Raw genomic sequence first — 17,719 nt, 5'->3', positions numbered from 1 at the left:
TATATATATATGGTCTATTATTATGGGTTAAGTGGATACAAGAAATTTTGAAATTAGCTTAGATGAACCCATGCCCGACATGAGTATGATCAACTCCGTTCGTCGATCAAAGTTCTAAGTGAGGCGAGGACCCTAAAAGCAAGCCTAGCAAGTGGACTAAGGCTCCTAGGATGAGTAGCATATTGACACTCTTTAAATCGAATTAAATATTTGATTTGACATTTATTAGTAAACACCAAATATTTGTGCAATTTGCTCGTTTTATAGATGTTTTCATGCTGATTAGAGCTGTTCACTTTAATCAAATCTATGTATCATCGATAATCACCGTGAAAATGGATTAGTATTAATTAAGATTAATTAAATAGAAGAGACAATAATATTGGATAAGAAGGAAAGAAAATCAATAATTAATCACATTAAAACGAAGCATAATAGAGAAGGCCAAACCAAACCAAGCATTAATATTACGCGTCTTATATTATGGTTTTACCTATTAATTGCAACCATTAATATTCACACCAACCCAATGTCTTTTTTTTTTTCCTTTGTTTTTGGAGCCCACCCATTGACACCATCTTAAATTTATCCCGCTATTGCTCATGTGTTAATTGTCTAGTGGTGCGTAATTGAGAGGAGGACTGACATCTAGTAAGTAAAGCCACACTAATTGTTACACTATCACGATCTACGAATCTAAATGTACTCACACTTGCATGACATCTACGACTGACTCCAATTATTTATTTTATGAAAAATCAAGATGGTTAATGTACTCTGGAATAATATGTGGTTTACGTAATAAAGAATTATGTTCAAGTAATAACTCAAATAATTTATATGGATAAAGTTGGGTGTCATATCTAGTAATACTACTACGGAGACATATTTTGTAATTGTTATAAATGATTTGATTCAAATTATTACTACTGACACATTCATATATAATAAGTTTGCTAAACCATTAAATATTTAATCTCTCTATTAAATGGAAAGTGTCCTAAAATTGGGCTAAAGTCTCTCTATTTTTATATTATAAAGCATCCCATGTCTCTAATAATTTAAATTTAGTCCTTTTGTAAAATTTTAATAAATTTTAATTTCTATCTAATCAATTAATTAGTTTTATCAAGATTCTTCTTCATTAATCAAACCAAACAAAAACAAAAAAGAAAAAGAAAATTTGAGATCAATATTAATTTTTTTTTGTTCTCTTCTGATTTTGCGCCGAGCGACAGTTATAATTTAATCCGGAATCCCGTATTTTAAAAGATACCTCCCTCCACTACACAAATCCGCCATTGAAATCCATTGTTTTTTCTTCTAGAACTGTGTAACCCGTGCATCCATTTCTAAAGATGCTCCAATTTTCATCTGCTCCCTGCTGAGGTATTTTCATTTTTTTGGTTATGTTTTGCATCAATTCTTAGAAAATCGTCAACAAGATGTTTGTTAAAATGCTTATTCTAGACACTATTCTCAATTTGGGATTTTGGGTTCTGGATTTGCCAAGGCTTACTCGAAGTGATCGCTAATAATTGGCTATGCTGGTTACAAAACTCAAATCGTTGATGAACAATTAGAAAACCCCACCAATGCTTTTGGGGGGGCGTTCCTTTTTCTGTTTAGGTTGTGCTGTGTTGAGTGAAATTTATGTTTATTTACCTCCTATATTTGGCTGTTTTCAATGTCGTAAATTAAGGGATGTAGCTGAGTTGTCTGCAGATAAGACTATCTTCTACGTCGGCTCGGTTTCACGGGTTTACATGAACAAGTCATAGGTGCCGCCGTTTGTTTTGATTTCTTGAATTCGTTTTCAATTCATTCCCACGCACCTCGTCCTTCAATTCCTACACGCATCTGCAGTGTTTAATTAGGAGGTGTATTTTCTTTTCTGTCCACTACGTTGTAATAAATTCCTTGGATTTTGATTTGCCTGCAATCTTTGTATCTTGCATTGAGATTCATATAGCTGGATTTTGTTGGGTTCTTCTGTATAGACTTTTTCATTTTGCTTGATGGGGGCCAAAAGTTCAAGGGAGGCCTCGTTCTATCGCTCAACTTCTTCTTCTTCTCCTTCTTCTTCTTCGTGGGATCGCGGTGGGTATTCTCATTCGTCATACGGACATGAAACCCCAAGTCATATGCCTCAGCAATCGTATTCTCAATCTTCATATGGACATGAGACCCCAAGTTATATGCCTCAGCCAACCTATCCTTCCCAGCAGTATTATAAATTCCCTCAAGAGGCCTATGGGAACGTCGATAATGGCAGGAGATTGGATAGAAGATACTCGATGATTGCTGATGATTACCATTCGTTAGAAGAGGTAATTTGTAAATGGGTTTAGGATTTGAATGGGAATTGATGCATACTTTACATTTATGGAGTGGTCTGTTGAATCTTCTTCTTTACGCTTCATTTACATCTGTTGTTTATCTCATTTATAAAGGAACTTTAAAGGAAAATCGACGCTGTAATCAGGGGATTTGCTTTGTTCTTAGAGAGATGAAGTAATCTTCAGTCCTTTTCAGGTTACACAGGCTCTTAGAGTTGCTGGCCTCGAGTCTTCCAATCTTATTGTTGGCATTGATTTCACCAAGAGCAATGAGTGGACAGGTGAAGCATTAATTCTTTTCTTTTTTGCTTGCAATATATGGGCTATTGTTTGTAGTGGGTCATTCCAATTTGGCATTTACATTGTCAAATAGGTGCAAGGTCGTTTAATAGACGGAGCCTACATCATATTGGAGACCACCCAAATCCTTATCAACAGGCCATATCAATTATTGGAAAAACATTGGCTGCTTTTGACGATGATAGCTTAATTCCCTGCTTTGGATTTGGAGATGGTTGGTATCTTTTCTTTTCTTTGCAAAGCTCTTGACACATTAAAAGGGTTGGCGCTCACTTTACTGAATTGGCAGTATCAACTCATGATCAAGAGGTCTTCAGTTTCTTCCCAGATGAGGAGAAAGTTTGCAATGGATTTGAAGAAGTATTGAGTCGTTACCAAGAAATTGCCCCACATCTACGACTTGCAGGTTTGTTTAATACATCTACAATGCCTTTCTGATATTTGAAGGACTTGTCTTTTTGATATCAAATTTGATCTTTAATTCTCCTGGCTTTGTAATAGGACCGACTTCATTTGCACCTGTTATTGAAATGGCCATGACCATTGTCGAGCAGAGTGGAGGTCAATACCATATCTTGCTAATAATTGCAGATGGACAGGTAGGTCTAAATGTCTGATTTCCTGCGTTGGAGAAGGAAACGAAACATTTTTTATAAGGGTGTGGAAACCTCTTCCTAGCATACACGTTTTAAAAATTTTGAGAGGAAGCCCGAAAGGGAAAGCTCAAAAAGGACAATATCTGTTAGTGGTGGGCTTGAGCGGTTACCGTTTAAATTATTGGATTATCTGTTTGCTACTTCATATATTTTTTAAGTGTTTCCCTATGCTCAGGTGACTAGAAGTGTAGATACAGAACGCGGGACACTTAGTCCACAGGAACAAAAGACTGTTGATGCCATTGTTGAAGCAAGGTGAAAATGGAGCTCTTACATTCCTCCTGCTCCACGCTTTACTCTCCGTAGCTCTAAGCACTACGTCTCTCCGTGCAATAATAGTTATGCTTTCATTTCACTGCAGCAAGTTCCCTCTGTCAATTGTTTTAGTTGGAGTTGGAGATGGCCCCTGGGATATGATGAGAGAATTTGACGACAATATCCCATCACGCGCATTTGATAATTTTCAGGTTGGTGTTATTAGTCTCATTCATCTCTACATACATACTTACATACCTATATATACATGTATATGCATACATACACTTATATGCACGGATGCAGACTTTGCAGTTCTATATTTTCCTCTTTCGTCCTCTCTGCCATCGAGGTTCCGTTTTATTTTTCATTAACTCTCTCTTCCGCTGTCTAGTTTGTAAATTTCTCAGAAATTATGTCGAAGAATATACCTACATCTCGGAAAGAAACTGAGTTTGCTCTTGCTGCACTAATGGAGATTCCCTCCCAGTACAAGGCTACGATGGAGCTTGGTGTTTTGGGGTAAGAGGTTATTTCCTGCTTCAGTTTTTCTGTTGCATCTGAAGTAATTGTTTATTGTCATCTTTTAATTCTGTGCCTCAGTTTTGATCCAGAACTTGTAATAGGACTATAAAATCTTTGATGGGTCTCAGAAACAATCCTAATGTCTTCTGTTTTCTTTTTTTCCTATTGACGACGTTTTTGTTTACTCGAGCAGTGATCACAAAAGCGTGTCTCCTCAGAGAGTTGCACTTCCTCCACCAGTCTATGGCGCAGCAGCTTCTTTTGGTAGTTCAAAATCTTTCAGTAATTCAAAGCCTACCTTGTCTTCCAGTTATGAGCCAAGTGTGCCATCTTTCCCCGAACGTGGAAATCTTACTAGAACTAGTACAGCTCCTCCTATAGCAAGCTCAACTTATGATAATCAGGTCTGTCAAATTTTATCTTGTCTGTCATGTTTTCTTCACCCTTTTTCTTAATATCTAGAATCAAACGAATCATGCTTATAATACAATGTAATATCAGTTTCATAGTGGGCGCAATTTTTAGCCTGAAAGAAAATGACATTTTTCTGCAAGTGAATAGTTTGAAAAGAATACTAATTGCACTTCAACATCAATCAAAATAAAGCATCCTTGTCGCTTTGAATTGTGCAACAGTAACCATTGTTCGTGTGCCGTATGTTCGCATGTGAGATTGTCACGATCCATTATTTATTTCTTCCTGTCTATCCTTTTTGTTTTTAGATTTTGATTGGGATCTTTCCTAATTGATGACATAGGCAAAAAGTGTTCATCAAAGTAGTATTTTTTGAAAAATGAACGAAAAAACTAGTTTTCTATGAAGTTTAACGAGACTAGCTTTCTACTGATCTTGAACAGCTCTGCCCCATTTGCCTCAGCAATCCAAAGGACATGGCTTTTGGCTGTGGACACCAGGTGAGATTAATGCTGTTTCTCTCTCAACTTTTGTTTGACATGTTATGGAACAGAACATGAATCAATAATCCTGAACTGAATTTGCTTTTGAATGATGAATGTTTTGTTCATTACAGACGTGTTGTGAATGTGGACAAGACCTCCAGACATGTCCCATATGTAGGAGCGCCATTCACACCAGGATAAAGCTTTACTGAAGCGTCTTGGTTTGCTGCTTTGTTGAAATTCTTTGTAATCTATTCCTTAATTTATCCGAAATCATGTCCAATCTCTGAATGCATCGGTTCATATGAGATGTTTGGGTTATGTTCTTCATATATACTATGCGAGTTGGCCATTGATTTGTGTAGTTAAGAAAAATGAAGAACTTCCCAACCTAATTTCGTATATGCCATTACAGTCTTGGTTTAAGATCATATTCTTTGAAAAAATTTTAATTTCTAAAAATTTAAACAAATGGAAGTAAGAAAGGAGGATGCTTGTAATACTACGAGATCTTTAGGTTCTCTCCTCATACTTCACAACTCCCAAAACCATACCAGTCAAATCGAGACGTTTTTGAGTTCAACCTATATTTGAAATTTTCCCAGAATTGGTAAGGCATAATGGGAGATAGCAATTACCAATGAGTTCGTATCGATTAGTATTTTCTGGAATGTGTTTGTGGTGATATTAATTTATTTTTCCAAATATTGCAATTTAGAATACTAGGAAAAATGATTGATAACTAGTAACTTTTATTTTTTTCCTTGAATAAGCTCCTCAGCAACTCATTTCCTCCCGCTTCCGTCGTAAATACAATTAAATATCGTGAATTTAAGAGAATTATTAATAAAGTTAAATATTATGAATTTAAGTTAGCATTATAAATAAAATTAAATGCTTTGAATTAAGTTTGGGATGAGTGTTGCAATTACGGGCCCTCTGGCATGGCGAAAATACGATCAACATTCAACAGTGAGAATTAAGTGCGTACTGTACTCGCGAATCCTTTCAATCTCTTCGGCATCCCAACGACAGCGAAATCTCATGCCTTTCACTCGTCTTCTTCACGGCTTTTCGTTTCTCTGATTCTGAATCTTCACTCTGTTTCCCCAGATTCATCTCTTTCGCCCTGTACCTGTAGTAATGAAGCACAAGACCCACTCCCTTTCCCCCACTCGCCGACTTAAGCTCCTTCTACTCTGCCTCATCCTTCTTCTCGCCCTCCTCTGTCTCTATTATGGATCCTCTCTCGCACCCAGTTCGCGTAGATCTGATGGCGAGGATTCCTTTGGCTCTGATCCGGTTCTTGGTGCGGTCGCTGTCAGTCGCGATGTGGGTCACTTGCATGAACTTCGGGAGCTGAATCTCGATGTCCCTGGGAGCATTCCTGTAAGCATCACTTCCTTGAATTCTTGTTTTTGCAATTTTGGTGAAGTGGAACCCTGGAAATGTGCTTCGGTTCTTGAATCGGTTTTTTTGTTGTGCCTTGTTTTGAGCTGAAGTGTTTGCTTCTTTATGCCCTTTCAGATCTGTGATGAACGGTATTCAGAGTTGATACCTTGTTTGGATAGAAACCTTATTTACCAATTGAAATTGAAGCTCAATTTGAGTTTGATGGAGCACTATGAGCGGCATTGCCCCCCTCCTGAACGCCGCTATAATTGTCTCATTCCTCCTCCTACTGGTTACAAGGTTGGTTATTTGTAGTAATGTAAACAATAGCTACTTATAGAATAGTTTGATTCCAACATAATTATAATTAGAGTTTCAGATCCCAATAAGATGGCCAGCGAGTAGGGATGAAGTGTGGAAGGCAAACATACCACATACACACCTTGCACAAGAAAAATCAGACCAGAACTGGATGGTTGTGAATGGGGATAAGATCAATTTTCCTGGAGGTGGCACTCATTTTCACTATGGAGCTGATAAGTATATCATTGCACTTGCGAAGGCGAGTTTTTTTTTTCTCTTTCCATTGTCAATCCTTGATGTGTTGTAGAGTAAATATTAATCTCAAATTTGAGTAATTTGACAACTTCCCAAGTGGCAGAATTTGCTTCTATGTTCATTCTTCTTTCTGCAAATGAATGGATAATGTGTGGTAACCCAACCCACGGGCATGAGATTCATTTCTCTTTGTAAAATGCTTAATATTCTTCTTATGCGTGTAGATGCTTAAGTTCCCTGGTGATAAGCTCCACAATGGTGGAAATTTACGGAATGTCCTAGATGTGGGCTGTGGGGTTGCAAGTTTTGGAGCATATCTTCTTTCACACGATATTATTGCTATGTCTCTGGCTCCTAATGATGTGCACGAGAATCAAATACAATTTGCACTTGAGAGGGGTATTCCATCAGCTCTTGGTGTTTTGGGAACAAAAAGACTCCCCTATCCTAGTAGATCATTTGAGTTGGTTCATTGTTCTCGATGTCGAATTGATTGGCTACAGAGAGATGGAATCCTCTTATTAGAACTTGACAGGTTATTGAGACCTGGAGGTTATTTTGCTTACTCCTCCCCTGAAGCTTATGCACATGATCCAGAAAATAGAAGGATTGGAATTGCTATGAATGACCTCTTGAGGAGGATGTGCTGGAAAGTTGTTGCTAAAAAGGATCAAACTGTTGTATGGGCTAAGCCAGTGTCTAACAGCTGTTATTTGAAAAGGGCTCCTGGGACTCTTCCACCTTTGTGTGATTTGGAAGATGATCCAGATTTGACTTGGAATGTGTCAATGAAAGCATGCATTTCCCGATACTCTAAAAGTGAGTGTAAATATGCTTTTCAGCCACATTCTCTCTACTCGTACTGTTAAGAATTTTCTACTTAACTGATCTTCACAGTTTTAGGTGGTTTCATTCGTTTTTCTTTTTCTTAAGGTTTTGTAAAAATGTTCTGATTTATACATACACAAGAATATGACTGTTATTAAGCAATGGAGTTGTGTATTTTTCAACGGATTCTTCCTTGACTTTCTATCAACTATAACTGTGTATGCTTATTTCACTTTCTTTTCGTAAGCATATTGCTTTTTGTGTATATCTCGATGTTCATTTACTTTCTTCTCTTTGAACATATCAATGTAACAGAAATGCACAGGCTAAAAGGAAGTGGACTAATTCCTTGGCCACGTAGACTTACTTCAGCTCCTCCCCGTCTTGAAGATGTTGGTGTCAGTGCAGAAGAATTCAAAGACGACAGTGTAAGTTTTTTTAAAGGTGCCAATGTCGTCCATTGTTTTTAAACATTAGCAGCAACAAATGCTATTCTATTATTTACTGTTTCTTATGACAGTCTAGAAGCCTAAGGGTAAGATTTAATTTTTGCAGAATGTTTGGCAACTTAGAGTGGCAGAATATTGGAAAGAAATGAGAGTTGTTTTACAGAGGAACTCCATCAGAAATGTAATGGATATGAATTCCAATCTTGGGGGGTTTGCTGCTGCACTAGTTAATGAAGCCGTCTGGGTGATGAATGTTGCTCCTGTCAATTCATCTGCAAAATTAAAGATTGTTTATGATAGAGGCTTGTTGGGAACTGTTCATGATTGGTATGCACTTTACCTGGTCACTCCTAGCTTGAATTTGGACCTAAATCTGCTACGTTATCTTCTTGCCATTCCTTTTTCTCGTCACCGAATAGGTTTTTGGTTATTCAATTTACTTATGTTATTTTATTACTCTTTTTTATCGATTATTTAATACAATGGCTTCTTTCATTGCGTCTTGCTGTCTTATTTTCACTGATTCTATCTTATCATACTATGAATCTGAATTATTTGTCTATCCTGAAAATTGTTGGATTGTTCTTTTACTGAAACATTTAGTGAAGAATGCAGCAACATTAAGGCAAATATGATGCATGCCACACCAATCTTCTAGTTCAATATTTTTTCCTAACAATGGAAAATTGATGAATGAAATAAAGGGAACTTCTAGGTTAGCATAAATAGCTTGATAAAGCTGGATGTATTTGTGTATGATTTTCTAAGTACCATTGATCTTAAAAAGGTCTGCAGTCATCTGGCTTTGTATTTTAGTAATTGAAAAATTGCATGCGCGTGTAATCTTGACATAAAGTCTGTAGTTATCTGGCCTTACATTTTAATATTTGGGAAGTTGTAATCACTTATCATTCAACTTTGCGTAGAACCGTTTCTTCGACTTCTATATTTTCAACCTTATCAAGATTCTTCATCTGCTCATATTTGAGTAATTTTTTTCTTTCTTTTGTTTTATAATCTCATTCTTTGGAGGCTTCAAATATGATGTCTTAGTTTTAATCCCTAACTAATAGAAATCTACTTGTTTCTTAGCTGCATCTTGTATGCACTTGGTTACTTGGATTAGTCTACCGATCAACATGCATTTTTTCTTCTTGAGTTATGGATCAAATTGACTATGTTATTCATAGAAACCAGAGAATACCAGGCAGTAGATGTACGTAATACTTCGAAACATATTATTTGCTACCTTTGCTGTCTGTGATCCTTCCTTATCCAGATTCCTTTGTTTTACAGGTGTGAAGCATTTTCCACATATCCTCGCACCTATGATCTTCTTCATGCATGGGCTGTATTTTCGGAAATTAGTGCTCGAGGCTGCAGTATGGAGGATCTAATAATTGAAATGGATCGGATTCTAAGGCCAGATGGATTTATCATTATACGAGATGTTCCTTCTGTCATAAACTATATACGGAAGTATGTTACAGCCTTAAGATGGGATGAATGGTTCTCAGAAGTGGAACCTAGGATTGATGCTCTTTCCAAAGTAGAAGAAAGAGTTCTAATTGCAAGAAAGAAGCTGTGGGGGAAGGAATTAGCAACAGTTTGATTTTGCTGCACTTTTCAGGTATGCATATATTTTCCCCCTTTTCTGCAGCTTGTCACTACGTAAACTCGAACTCTCGTTTTTTGTTTATTGGCTTCTGCACAGGGGCTTTTATCTTATAGGGCACACTCACTTAAAACAATGCTCCTCTTTCTTTAGATTTGAAGTTAAAAAAGAAGATTAATGACAGATGAATACCCAAATGCCGGAGAACAATTGTAGTAAAACAGGCTTAAGAAGAAATTTGATAGAAACTTTCTTTATTTAGATAAGAGAAGCTCCCATTGAGAGAAACCCAAAGAAGCCCTTCGACTTGAAACCTTGAATCTCCCCTTTTCATCTTCATTAATAGGATTGTTTTTGGTCACTGGTAGATTATGAATTTATACTTCAAGGCTGTTTCTGTTCTCTGTAAAATGCCATTTTTGTCTACCCTTGTAGGAAAACCAAGTATTACATAATTTATTAGCCCTCAGCTCCGAGTTGAAAATGAAGATTGGAGAGCAGCTTGGATCCACAGATATATTTGCAGTGGCCATTTTCCCAATGACTTCCCCAGTAATTGTTGCTGAAGATGATGAAGAAGATGAATATGGAATGATACAAGTAAGTACACCACGAAAGTAGTCATTTTGCAGAATGCACCAGATTGAGGCAATACAATGACAATAGTCATTAAAAAAAAAAAAAAAAAAAAGATCCTTTTTTGGCTGAGTAGCGTACAATTTTTTTTTTTTTTTTTTTACAAATAATTTTAGGTCGGAGTCGACCGATATCTATTTTGTTTTACTTTATTTTCGATGTTAATGAGTAACCCCGTCTTTATTTTGTCATTTACATTTCTTTTATCTGAACGCTAATATTTTTAGAGTATTATGGATGGATTGAGTTATATTCATGTTAGGCTATACATTATCATGTATCATGGTCGTAAATGTATACCCAATTGTTGTAAGTTGTAACAAGGGATTAAAAAAAAAAAAAAAAAAAGGCAAAAGAGTCGAGCACCAACTAATATGTCAATTGCCAAATTTTTGGTTGAACTATAGATTTAATTCATGAGTTTGAATGGTTATCTATTCAGTCTTGAAGGTTTACTGCTCTCTTTTTAAGTCTTACAATCTTAATAAGTTTTTAATGTCATTAATATGGTTGACTTAATGTTTTTAATTTAATTGTTTTGAGTCTAATGGTGAAGAATGTTTATCAAATTGTCTAACACAATATATGCTGCATAAAATTATAATACTATCCATCCCAACAATATATGATACAATGCCACTCTATCTTGAATACTCTTAACTTACCTACATTAAGGTTCTCTCTATTAGAGCCTTACCGTTATTCAAAATAGGTCGAAATGAAGAATTCTACATCTTCCTTCATACAAACATCGTTTACCTCCACTTACGAGAGACTTATAACTTGATCACAATTTTGGGCTCGTAACAAAATACATCAATTATCATCTAAAACGTCTAGAATCTAAAATTTTGATCAAAATAAAAGAGCACGGTAACAATTTGATCCCATGTTTGTAACTATTTGGTACTTTCAATTTTCGTATCAACCTTTCAAATTTGTTAGGTTTACTTAATGAATAATAATAAAGTAGCTCGATCAATTTATAACTAAATTATTAAATAGTAAAATGTAATTAAAAAAAGTTGGAACAAAATTAAATTATTACAAATTTTAAAATATGAAAACTAAATTAGTAGGCATTAAATTTTTTGCCCAAGTTGTTATAACCAAAGTTGGCCTAAATTCAAAATTCCCACGGTTTCTTCGATTTCTTCGGAGATCAACAACCATTTCTCTTCTTTCACCGTTCTTTTTATTTGCGTCGCTGGCTGTGAATTTCTGACCGCTGTTCACATTTTTCAATCAGATCAGTGGTTTTCCACCTGTTCGTAGACGAAGATCGGTCGTTTGGAAGGATTTATCGTTCCAGGTTTTCCTTTCACAGAATTATTTCGCTGTACTTTCGTTTTGCACCAACTGATTTCGCCCATGTTTTCTAATTTCTAACTATGGAGTTTGTCAATTCCTGGTTTTCTTGCTGGGACCACCCGAAATTTGTTCCCTGCCGTGATTTATTTTTCCTCAGAATCAGTATTAATGGCGTCATTAGTGTTTTTGCATGTGTTCAAATATTGAGTTTAAATGTGGAGGGCTGTTTCTTCGAGCTGTCTTTTCCAGTTTGGTTGTTAATCTTAGTTATTGCAATGTTGGCGGTTCAAGTGAATTTATAGTGGCTACAAAATTAAGCATGCGAATTGTAGACCAGGGCGACGTCCGGCAATTGTGACCGCGTTTGATGCTTGCCGTATGCGTTGTGGTGTCGCCACGATTTTTCTGAAACTCTAGTGTATACAAGTTGCGAACTCGTTGTTTAATTATTCAGATTTTTGCTTAAGAGGTTGGTTTCTCTCTTTGTTCATCTTTTCAGGCGTGGTTCGTTTAGTTACTTGACATCAGATTCAAGCTTGGCGTTCTGGAAACTGTAAATTGATTACTCAATGTCATTCCAAGTTCCTACACTGGTAGATTTCAGAGACATACTTTTCAAAACTTGAAACTTGAACGTTTTGGACAGTATGGCGAACCCTACACGCAGGTTAAATCATAATCAACCTCTTATTTTCTTATTAGATTATGTGGGCTTTTGCTTCCTGTAGCCATCGATTGTTTGCAATTTTTTTACTTTTTTTCATTTGGAATATTTATTTCAACTTGTATTAATGTGCAGTGGAAACATGAGAAATCCTAACGAGATAATGAGGATTCTAGTTACAACATTTGTTGGAGGCGTTTTTGGTTTCTTTTTAGGGGTATCCTTTCCCACACTCTCATTATCCCAGGTAGAAAACTTTATTTTCGGCATTTTCTATTAATTATGGATATGTTTAATTTCATCATCCATGTTGATTTGGCTCACATATTTTTAGAAGGTGAGAAAGCTTATTATTATTTTTTTTAATTCTGGCAGCTAAACTTCCCATCCAGCCTGATTCCTTCTATTGATCTCACTTACATTGAGGACAAGTACTCAGGCCTCTCCACTGAAGCATTCTTGAATGCTTGGTCTTCTTTGAAGGGTAGCAGAGGCGGCTCCTTTCAGTCTTCACTGAACGAGACAAAGGTGCACCTTTGACTTAGTTATTGTTTTTCTGTAGAATGCAAGCATAATTTATTTACGGAAATTTTTATCTTCAAGCTATTTTTTATATGTTTCACATAAAGATATTAATTATTTGTATTCTTTAGAACTTTAAAGCTGAGTTATGACTGAACATGATGTTAACTATGGGAGACATGTCTGTTTTGAAATTAGATTTTTTTTTTTTTTTTGAAGATAAGGAATTTGATTATCATATTTCACTTCAAATTTTATTCTTGAACTTGAGAATGCTTTGATCATTGTGACTAAAGTACTGGTACTTCCATGTTTTCAAGCTTTCTCACCTTTAGTACTTTTACTTAGTGGCGAAAGAAAGTAATATAGTTTTTTCGATGCTTAATTTCTGAGGCTTTACAATCTTACGGCTAGCTAGCATAAAAGTATCAAGGAGATTGAAGTATTGTGAAGCAAAATAATTTTACTAATAGATAAGCTATAGGATGGAGAAATCTCTCTGTACTTACTCGAGATATTTCTCCCAATCAAACCAAGGATTCAGAGTTTGGAAGGAAACTTGGTCATACTCTTACACATCCATGTGCAATCATTTGTTTGACAACAAGGAGGCAATTCTAAGACACTTGACTATATTCTTCTGGAGATGGAAGGCTGTTTAATAAGTGAGATTCTTCATATTTTTAATTTTGTATCTTAACCCAAAAAATTTATAATTTCTTAACTTTCCCCTTGAAGCACAATGCTCCATGGACAGAGTAGATAAACAGTCTCCTTAGTTACTACGCACTGGGACAAAGTACTATATACTGTTGTGATCGAACTTTTATTAACTTTGTTTTCTTAGTTGAAAATTAATTGTGGATATCTTTATTCATGTACATACTTTGGCATGAGATGGCAATCTGGAGAACTTTGTGTGTGCTTAATTTCTGATTTCTTCTGCTTGAGCTGGCTATTGAAAGTTGAAACTTTGATGATAATGCAGATATGGGTTCCTACAAATCCAAGAGGAGCTGAAAGATTACCACCTGGTATTGTTGAGCCTGAATCTGATTTTAACCTTCGGCGTTTGTGGGGCATGCCAAACGAGGTACTCATTGTCTAGAAAAGCTTTGCAACTTGCATTTGGCCTAATAATCGTGCGTGTGAAACTAGTGAGTAGCTTTAATGTTGTTTACTTGTATTAGCCTAATAGTTTAAACTCGACCAATGGACTGATAGTCTGACTGTAGATTTGACAAAAAGTGGAGAATTATGAGATAGGAGTAAGTTACTCATTGATATTAAGTTAGTGACCAATTTTGTGTGGATTTATGTACTATGTTAAAATTATATATATAAAATGTTTTTTTTTGGGGGGTGGGGGGTGGGGGGTTATGGATGCTGCTTGACACCATTCACAGATCGACCTCCTTTTATATGCAACAATTCCTGTGTTGTGTATGCCTGTTCTGCAATGGGAGAAATGATTGAAAGTTTCATCAAAGAGTGAAGTTGATTCCCAATATGTTTTTTCTTATCCATTAAATAGAAAATTTGAATTATATTTTCCCATATATGTTCTTTCACAACGTTTTGGCTGATACATTTCGTGGAATACAAAAGATCATCATGTTACCCTTTTTGGACAAAGATGTTAGAATGGGTAGCACAAAGTTAAGATTAGCACATCTGAGATCATTATGATAAATATAATTGCTAGAAAAGGGGAAGTCGCGTGTGACCTTATCTTACGAATGAAATATTTCACTCATCTGTTAATCAAAATTTCTTTAGATTTCAAACTGAATTTATTATTGGTGGTTTCACTTCCAGGATTTGACCATCAAACCGAAGTATCTGGTAACATTTACGGTTGGTTTTGGTCAGAAAAAGAATATTGATGCAGCAGTTAAAAAGGTGAGTTTGGAAGGTGTGCATGTTTATTGCATTTCTCTCTTCATATCTGATGTATTTTGACAGTTCTCAGAGAACTTCACGGTTCTGTTGTTTCACTATGATGGACGAGCAAGTGATTGGGAAGATTTAGAGTGGTCGAAGCAGGCAATCCATGTGAGTGTCCGAAAGCAAACTAAATGGTCAGTTACAATCTCCTTACGACAATAATCTTCCATACAAGGTAGCAAAGAATTTTATTTGATCTCATCTATATATACTCAATCCTAGGTGGTATGCTAAGCGTTTTCTGCATCCTGACATTGTGGCATCCTATGACTACATATTTGTTTGGGATGAGGATCTAGGAGTAGAGCATTTTAACGCAGAAGAGTAAGTTTGAAACCTCACACTCTAATTTTATGAGAAAACCCAAAAAAGTTATAATTTTCTGTCTGTTCCAGGTATTTAAAACTTGTGAGAAAACATGGTTTGGAGATTTCGCAACCTGGCTTAGAACCAAATCAAGGGTTAACGTGGCAGATGACTAAAAGGAGAGGTGACAGTGAAGTTCACAAGTAAGAACTCGTTTTGATTTTAATTACAAATTAATCATTCATTTAAATATCCGTACACGTGTAGTTTTACTCTTCGGTTAAATGCAGGGAGACTGAGGAGAAACCCGGTTGGTGCACTCATCCACATCTTCCACCTTGTGCAGCGTGTGTAATCAATGATTTTATTTATATAGTTCTTTTACTTATGTTCACCTTTTTCCGTATTCATATTAACAGATACACTGAAGTTCTTTCTTACCTCCACTCCCATGCAGTTTTGTTGAAATCATGGCAACTGTGTTTTCTCGCGATGCATGGCGCTGTGTTTGGCATTTGATTCAAGTTTGGATTCTTCTACTTATACGCTGATCTGTTGCCTTGAGTTCATTTTGTTTCTGGCTTGTTTAAAATAATTTTTCCTCTTGGATATTGTAGAATGATTTGGTTCACGGTTGGGGTCTTGATTTTGCTTTACGAAGATGTGTGGAAGTAAGTATGATCACTTGCCTGTATTATTTCACATATTCATCTTTTTCATAGACTCATCACTTCTTGTTGGTGTTTTAAAGCAGCCCGCTCATGAGAAAATAGGGGTTGTGGATTCTCAGTGGATTGTTCATCAAAGTATTCCTTCTCTTGGGAATCAGGTAATCCGACGCATTCAACTCTCTTCTCTACCATTCCATAACAAAGACGTTACTCTTAACTGTTTCCTCCAACAGGGGAAAGCAGAAGGTGGGAGAGCACCATGGGAAGGGGTAAGTAGCCGATGCCTTCCACCCCCCACCCCCACCTTACAACATTAAGAATTAATGTTAATAGTATATTTGAATTTTTCAGGTAAGAGAGAGATGTAAAAAAGAATGGGAAATTTTTAGGATCCGGATGTCTGATGCTGAGAATGCCTATTATCGTGGAATGGGGATTGATCCGCCAAATTCAACTCAAGCGTAGGAAAAAGGCTGCAACTATTCTTTCCCTTTCTACTGGAAGAAATCATGTGTATAAGGCACTGGTAATTGTTTCTCTGGTAGTCTTGGAATTTGAATAGTCAGTTTAGGAGAATTAATACCACTGGGCAGTCTTTTTTTTGAAGCTCTAAAAGACTTCCATGTGAGAGGAGAATTACGGTCTTTATTTATATGAAAGTTTTAAAAAGGTGCTTTGTCATGTCAGATGTGTAGAGGAATCTATGAAGGCATGGACAAGCCCTTTAATTCTCTATGTTGCCTTTTAAAACATTTTTCTTTAGGTGTTCTTGGCTCGCATTTAATTCAACGATTTTGCATCTAATCTAGCAAACCTCGTAAATATTCTTCAACCCTCATTAGTTTATTGCTGAAGTTGCTGAAGAAATCTTCTTGATAATCATGTAGCTTCATGACTGACATGTTTTAATATATATTTTCGTGACAACTAGATAAGGAACTATTTGTCCCGAGCAAGGCATTCATAGACTGAAAGCTAGTAGGTACCGTAGTATCAAAGCTGCAGTGATGAAGATTGACGAACTAAGTTTTCGGGAATTTTGTAATTCCGTGGCTGCATATTCAAAAAAGCACATCTTCGTACAAAAAGAAAAGACAAGACTACCCTGAGTACATAATTTGAACCTTTTACAATATCATAATACTAATATCACATTGTCTAGGATACTAAATTTCAGCTACAGCCAGTGCAAATACTTTGTATAAGAACTTAAAAGGGGATATACTTTGATATGATCAGCTGAACTTGTTAAAGTTCTTCTTTTTGGAACTTGTTAAAGTTCTTCTTTTTGGAACTTGTTAAAGTTCTTCTTTTTGGAACTTGTTAGAGATTAATATACCCAAGGAGAGAATCTCCTTTACAATCTCAATAAGCTTTCCAATAAAATTTGAGCGTTGGGCCAATATAATTAAATAAATAAAATATAAAGACAATCTTGAACTGACCTATTGAATCTCTTCGGAGAGCTGTTGATGTACTCCCAGGAATATCGCTGAGGTACCTGCTATATTGATGGACTCTCCATAGGCAAATGTTTGACGAGTTAATATAAAATCGTGAATCGTCAGAGTATGCAGATGAAACACAGCTGAAATGTACCTTTTTCATTTTGATTAGGCGTCGGAGTATTCCACATATAGCAAATGAGGTCCACCCTACGTTCAACGATCATATTGATTTCTGTAAAAATAAGAAATGCTGAGCAGTTTACTTCCAACATATGAATGGATACAAAATTTCAGCATGATATCAAATTAGTGATTATAAACTGAGGGCATAAACCACATACTGACCTTTAGGTTTGTTCAGCAAAACCACTGTCCCATTTGGGTTGGGGGGGGGGGGG

At 36.1% G+C, this 17,719-nt stretch overlaps 3 protein-coding genes and 1 long non-coding RNA gene across 11 annotated transcripts; 3 read left to right on the top strand and 1 right to left on the bottom strand.

Annotated features, from left to right (window-relative positions):
• The first annotated feature begins 1,264 nt into the window (after positions 1 to 1,264).
• On the top strand, positions 1,265 to 5,376 carry LOC111487093 (E3 ubiquitin-protein ligase RGLG2-like). 5 transcript variants are annotated; one of them, XM_023134323.1, is made up of 12 exons: positions 1,265 to 1,389; positions 2,001 to 2,330; positions 2,536 to 2,620; positions 2,713 to 2,853; positions 2,929 to 3,045; positions 3,141 to 3,238; positions 3,471 to 3,550; positions 3,657 to 3,762; positions 3,945 to 4,072; positions 4,269 to 4,479; positions 4,933 to 4,989; positions 5,106 to 5,376. In XM_023134323.1, exons 2-12 carry the CDS (start codon positions 2,019 to 2,021, stop codon positions 5,184 to 5,186), a joined length of 1,416 nt encoding a protein of 471 aa, XP_022990091.1. In that variant the 5' UTR covers positions 1,265 to 1,389; positions 2,001 to 2,018; the 3' UTR covers positions 5,187 to 5,376. The 5 variants fall into 5 exon arrangements, with proteins under 5 accessions (XP_022990091.1, XP_022990093.1, XP_022990092.1 ...); XM_023134325.1 differs by having other exon boundaries at positions 1,973 to 2,330; XM_023134324.1 differs by having other exon boundaries at positions 1,963 to 2,330.
• Positions 5,377 to 5,901: 525 nt separating this feature from the next.
• Positions 5,902 to 10,706, top strand: LOC111487731 (probable methyltransferase PMT9). The gene is made up of 8 exons (XM_023135247.1): positions 5,902 to 6,363; positions 6,502 to 6,666; positions 6,746 to 6,928; positions 7,149 to 7,743; positions 8,068 to 8,180; positions 8,308 to 8,528; positions 9,498 to 9,831; positions 10,252 to 10,706. Exons 1-7 carry the CDS (start codon positions 6,118 to 6,120, stop codon positions 9,811 to 9,813), a joined length of 1,839 nt encoding a protein of 612 aa, XP_022991015.1. The 5' UTR covers positions 5,902 to 6,117; the 3' UTR covers positions 9,814 to 9,831; positions 10,252 to 10,706.
• Positions 10,707 to 11,566: 860 nt separating this feature from the next.
• Positions 11,567 to 17,022, top strand: LOC111487733. 3 transcript variants are annotated; one of them, XR_002719104.1, is made up of 16 exons: positions 11,568 to 11,764; positions 12,263 to 12,430; positions 12,563 to 12,674; positions 12,803 to 12,955; positions 13,938 to 14,042; positions 14,768 to 14,851; positions 14,915 to 15,030; positions 15,119 to 15,220; positions 15,292 to 15,405; positions 15,493 to 15,549; positions 15,660 to 15,726; positions 15,820 to 15,873; positions 15,954 to 16,031; positions 16,107 to 16,142; positions 16,225 to 16,399; positions 16,805 to 17,022. XR_002719104.1 is itself a non-coding variant. In XM_023135249.1 (15 exons), the coding sequence occupies exons 2-15, from the start codon at positions 12,411 to 12,413 to the stop codon at positions 16,336 to 16,338; spliced, it is 1,209 nt and encodes a 402-aa protein (XP_022991017.1). In that variant the 5' UTR covers positions 11,567 to 11,764; positions 12,263 to 12,410; the 3' UTR covers positions 16,339 to 16,672. The 3 variants fall into 3 exon arrangements, 2 of the variants coding, with proteins under 2 accessions (XP_022991017.1, XP_022991016.1); XM_023135249.1 differs by lacking the exon at positions 16,805 to 17,022 and having other exon boundaries at positions 11,567 to 11,764; positions 15,957 to 16,031; positions 16,225 to 16,672; XM_023135248.1 differs by lacking the exon at positions 16,805 to 17,022 and having other exon boundaries at positions 16,225 to 16,672.
• LOC111487735 lies at positions 16,984 to 17,709 on the bottom strand. Of its 2 annotated transcripts, XR_002719106.1 has the most exons (4): positions 17,667 to 17,709; positions 17,473 to 17,553; positions 17,194 to 17,392; positions 16,984 to 17,142 (listed from the first exon to the last, which is right to left on the bottom strand). It is a non-coding gene; the product is annotated as an uncharacterized LOC111487735 (long non-coding RNA). The 2 variants fall into 2 exon arrangements; XR_002719105.1 differs by having other exon boundaries at positions 17,194 to 17,553.
• Positions 17,710 to 17,719: the final 10 nt, after the last annotated feature.

The sequence above is a fragment of the Cucurbita maxima genome, unplaced genomic scaffold (assembly GCF_002738345.1).
Source record: "Cucurbita maxima cultivar Rimu unplaced genomic scaffold, Cmax_1.0 Cma_Scf00012, whole genome shotgun sequence".
Classification (NCBI taxonomy): Eukaryota; Viridiplantae; Streptophyta; class Magnoliopsida; order Cucurbitales; family Cucurbitaceae; genus Cucurbita; species Cucurbita maxima.
The sequence above is the reverse complement of the archived record's forward strand: the minus strand, read 5'-3'. Positions and strand labels throughout refer to the sequence as shown.

Coding starts and splice junctions, on each gene's coding strand:
- LOC111487093 (XM_023134323.1), top strand. CDS start 2,019: ATGGGGGCCAAAAGTTCAAGGGAGGCCTCGTTCTATCGCTCAACTTCT. Junction 3,763..3,944: donor GCGCATTTGATAATTTTCAG/GTTGGTGTTATT, acceptor TCCGCTGTCTAG/TTTGTAAATTTCTCAGAAAT. Junction 4,990..5,105: donor CTTTTGGCTGTGGACACCAG/GTGAGATTAATG, acceptor TGTTCATTACAG/ACGTGTTGTGAATGTGGACA.
- LOC111487731 (XM_023135247.1), top strand. CDS start 6,118: ATGAAGCACAAGACCCACTCCCTTTCCCCCACTCGCCGACTTAAGCTC. Junction 7,744..8,067: donor CATTTCCCGATACTCTAAAA/GTGAGTGTAAAT, acceptor TCAATGTAACAG/AAATGCACAGGCTAAAAGGA. Junction 8,181..8,307: donor AAGAATTCAAAGACGACAGT/GTAAGTTTTTTT, acceptor TAATTTTTGCAG/AATGTTTGGCAACTTAGAGT.
- LOC111487733 (XM_023135248.1), top strand. CDS start 12,411: ATGGCGAACCCTACACGCAG. Junction 12,431..12,562: donor ATGGCGAACCCTACACGCAG/GTTAAATCATAA, acceptor ATTAATGTGCAG/TGGAAACATGAGAAATCCTA. Junction 15,874..15,953: donor CTTTACGAAGATGTGTGGAA/GTAAGTATGATC, acceptor GGTGTTTTAAAG/CAGCCCGCTCATGAGAAAAT.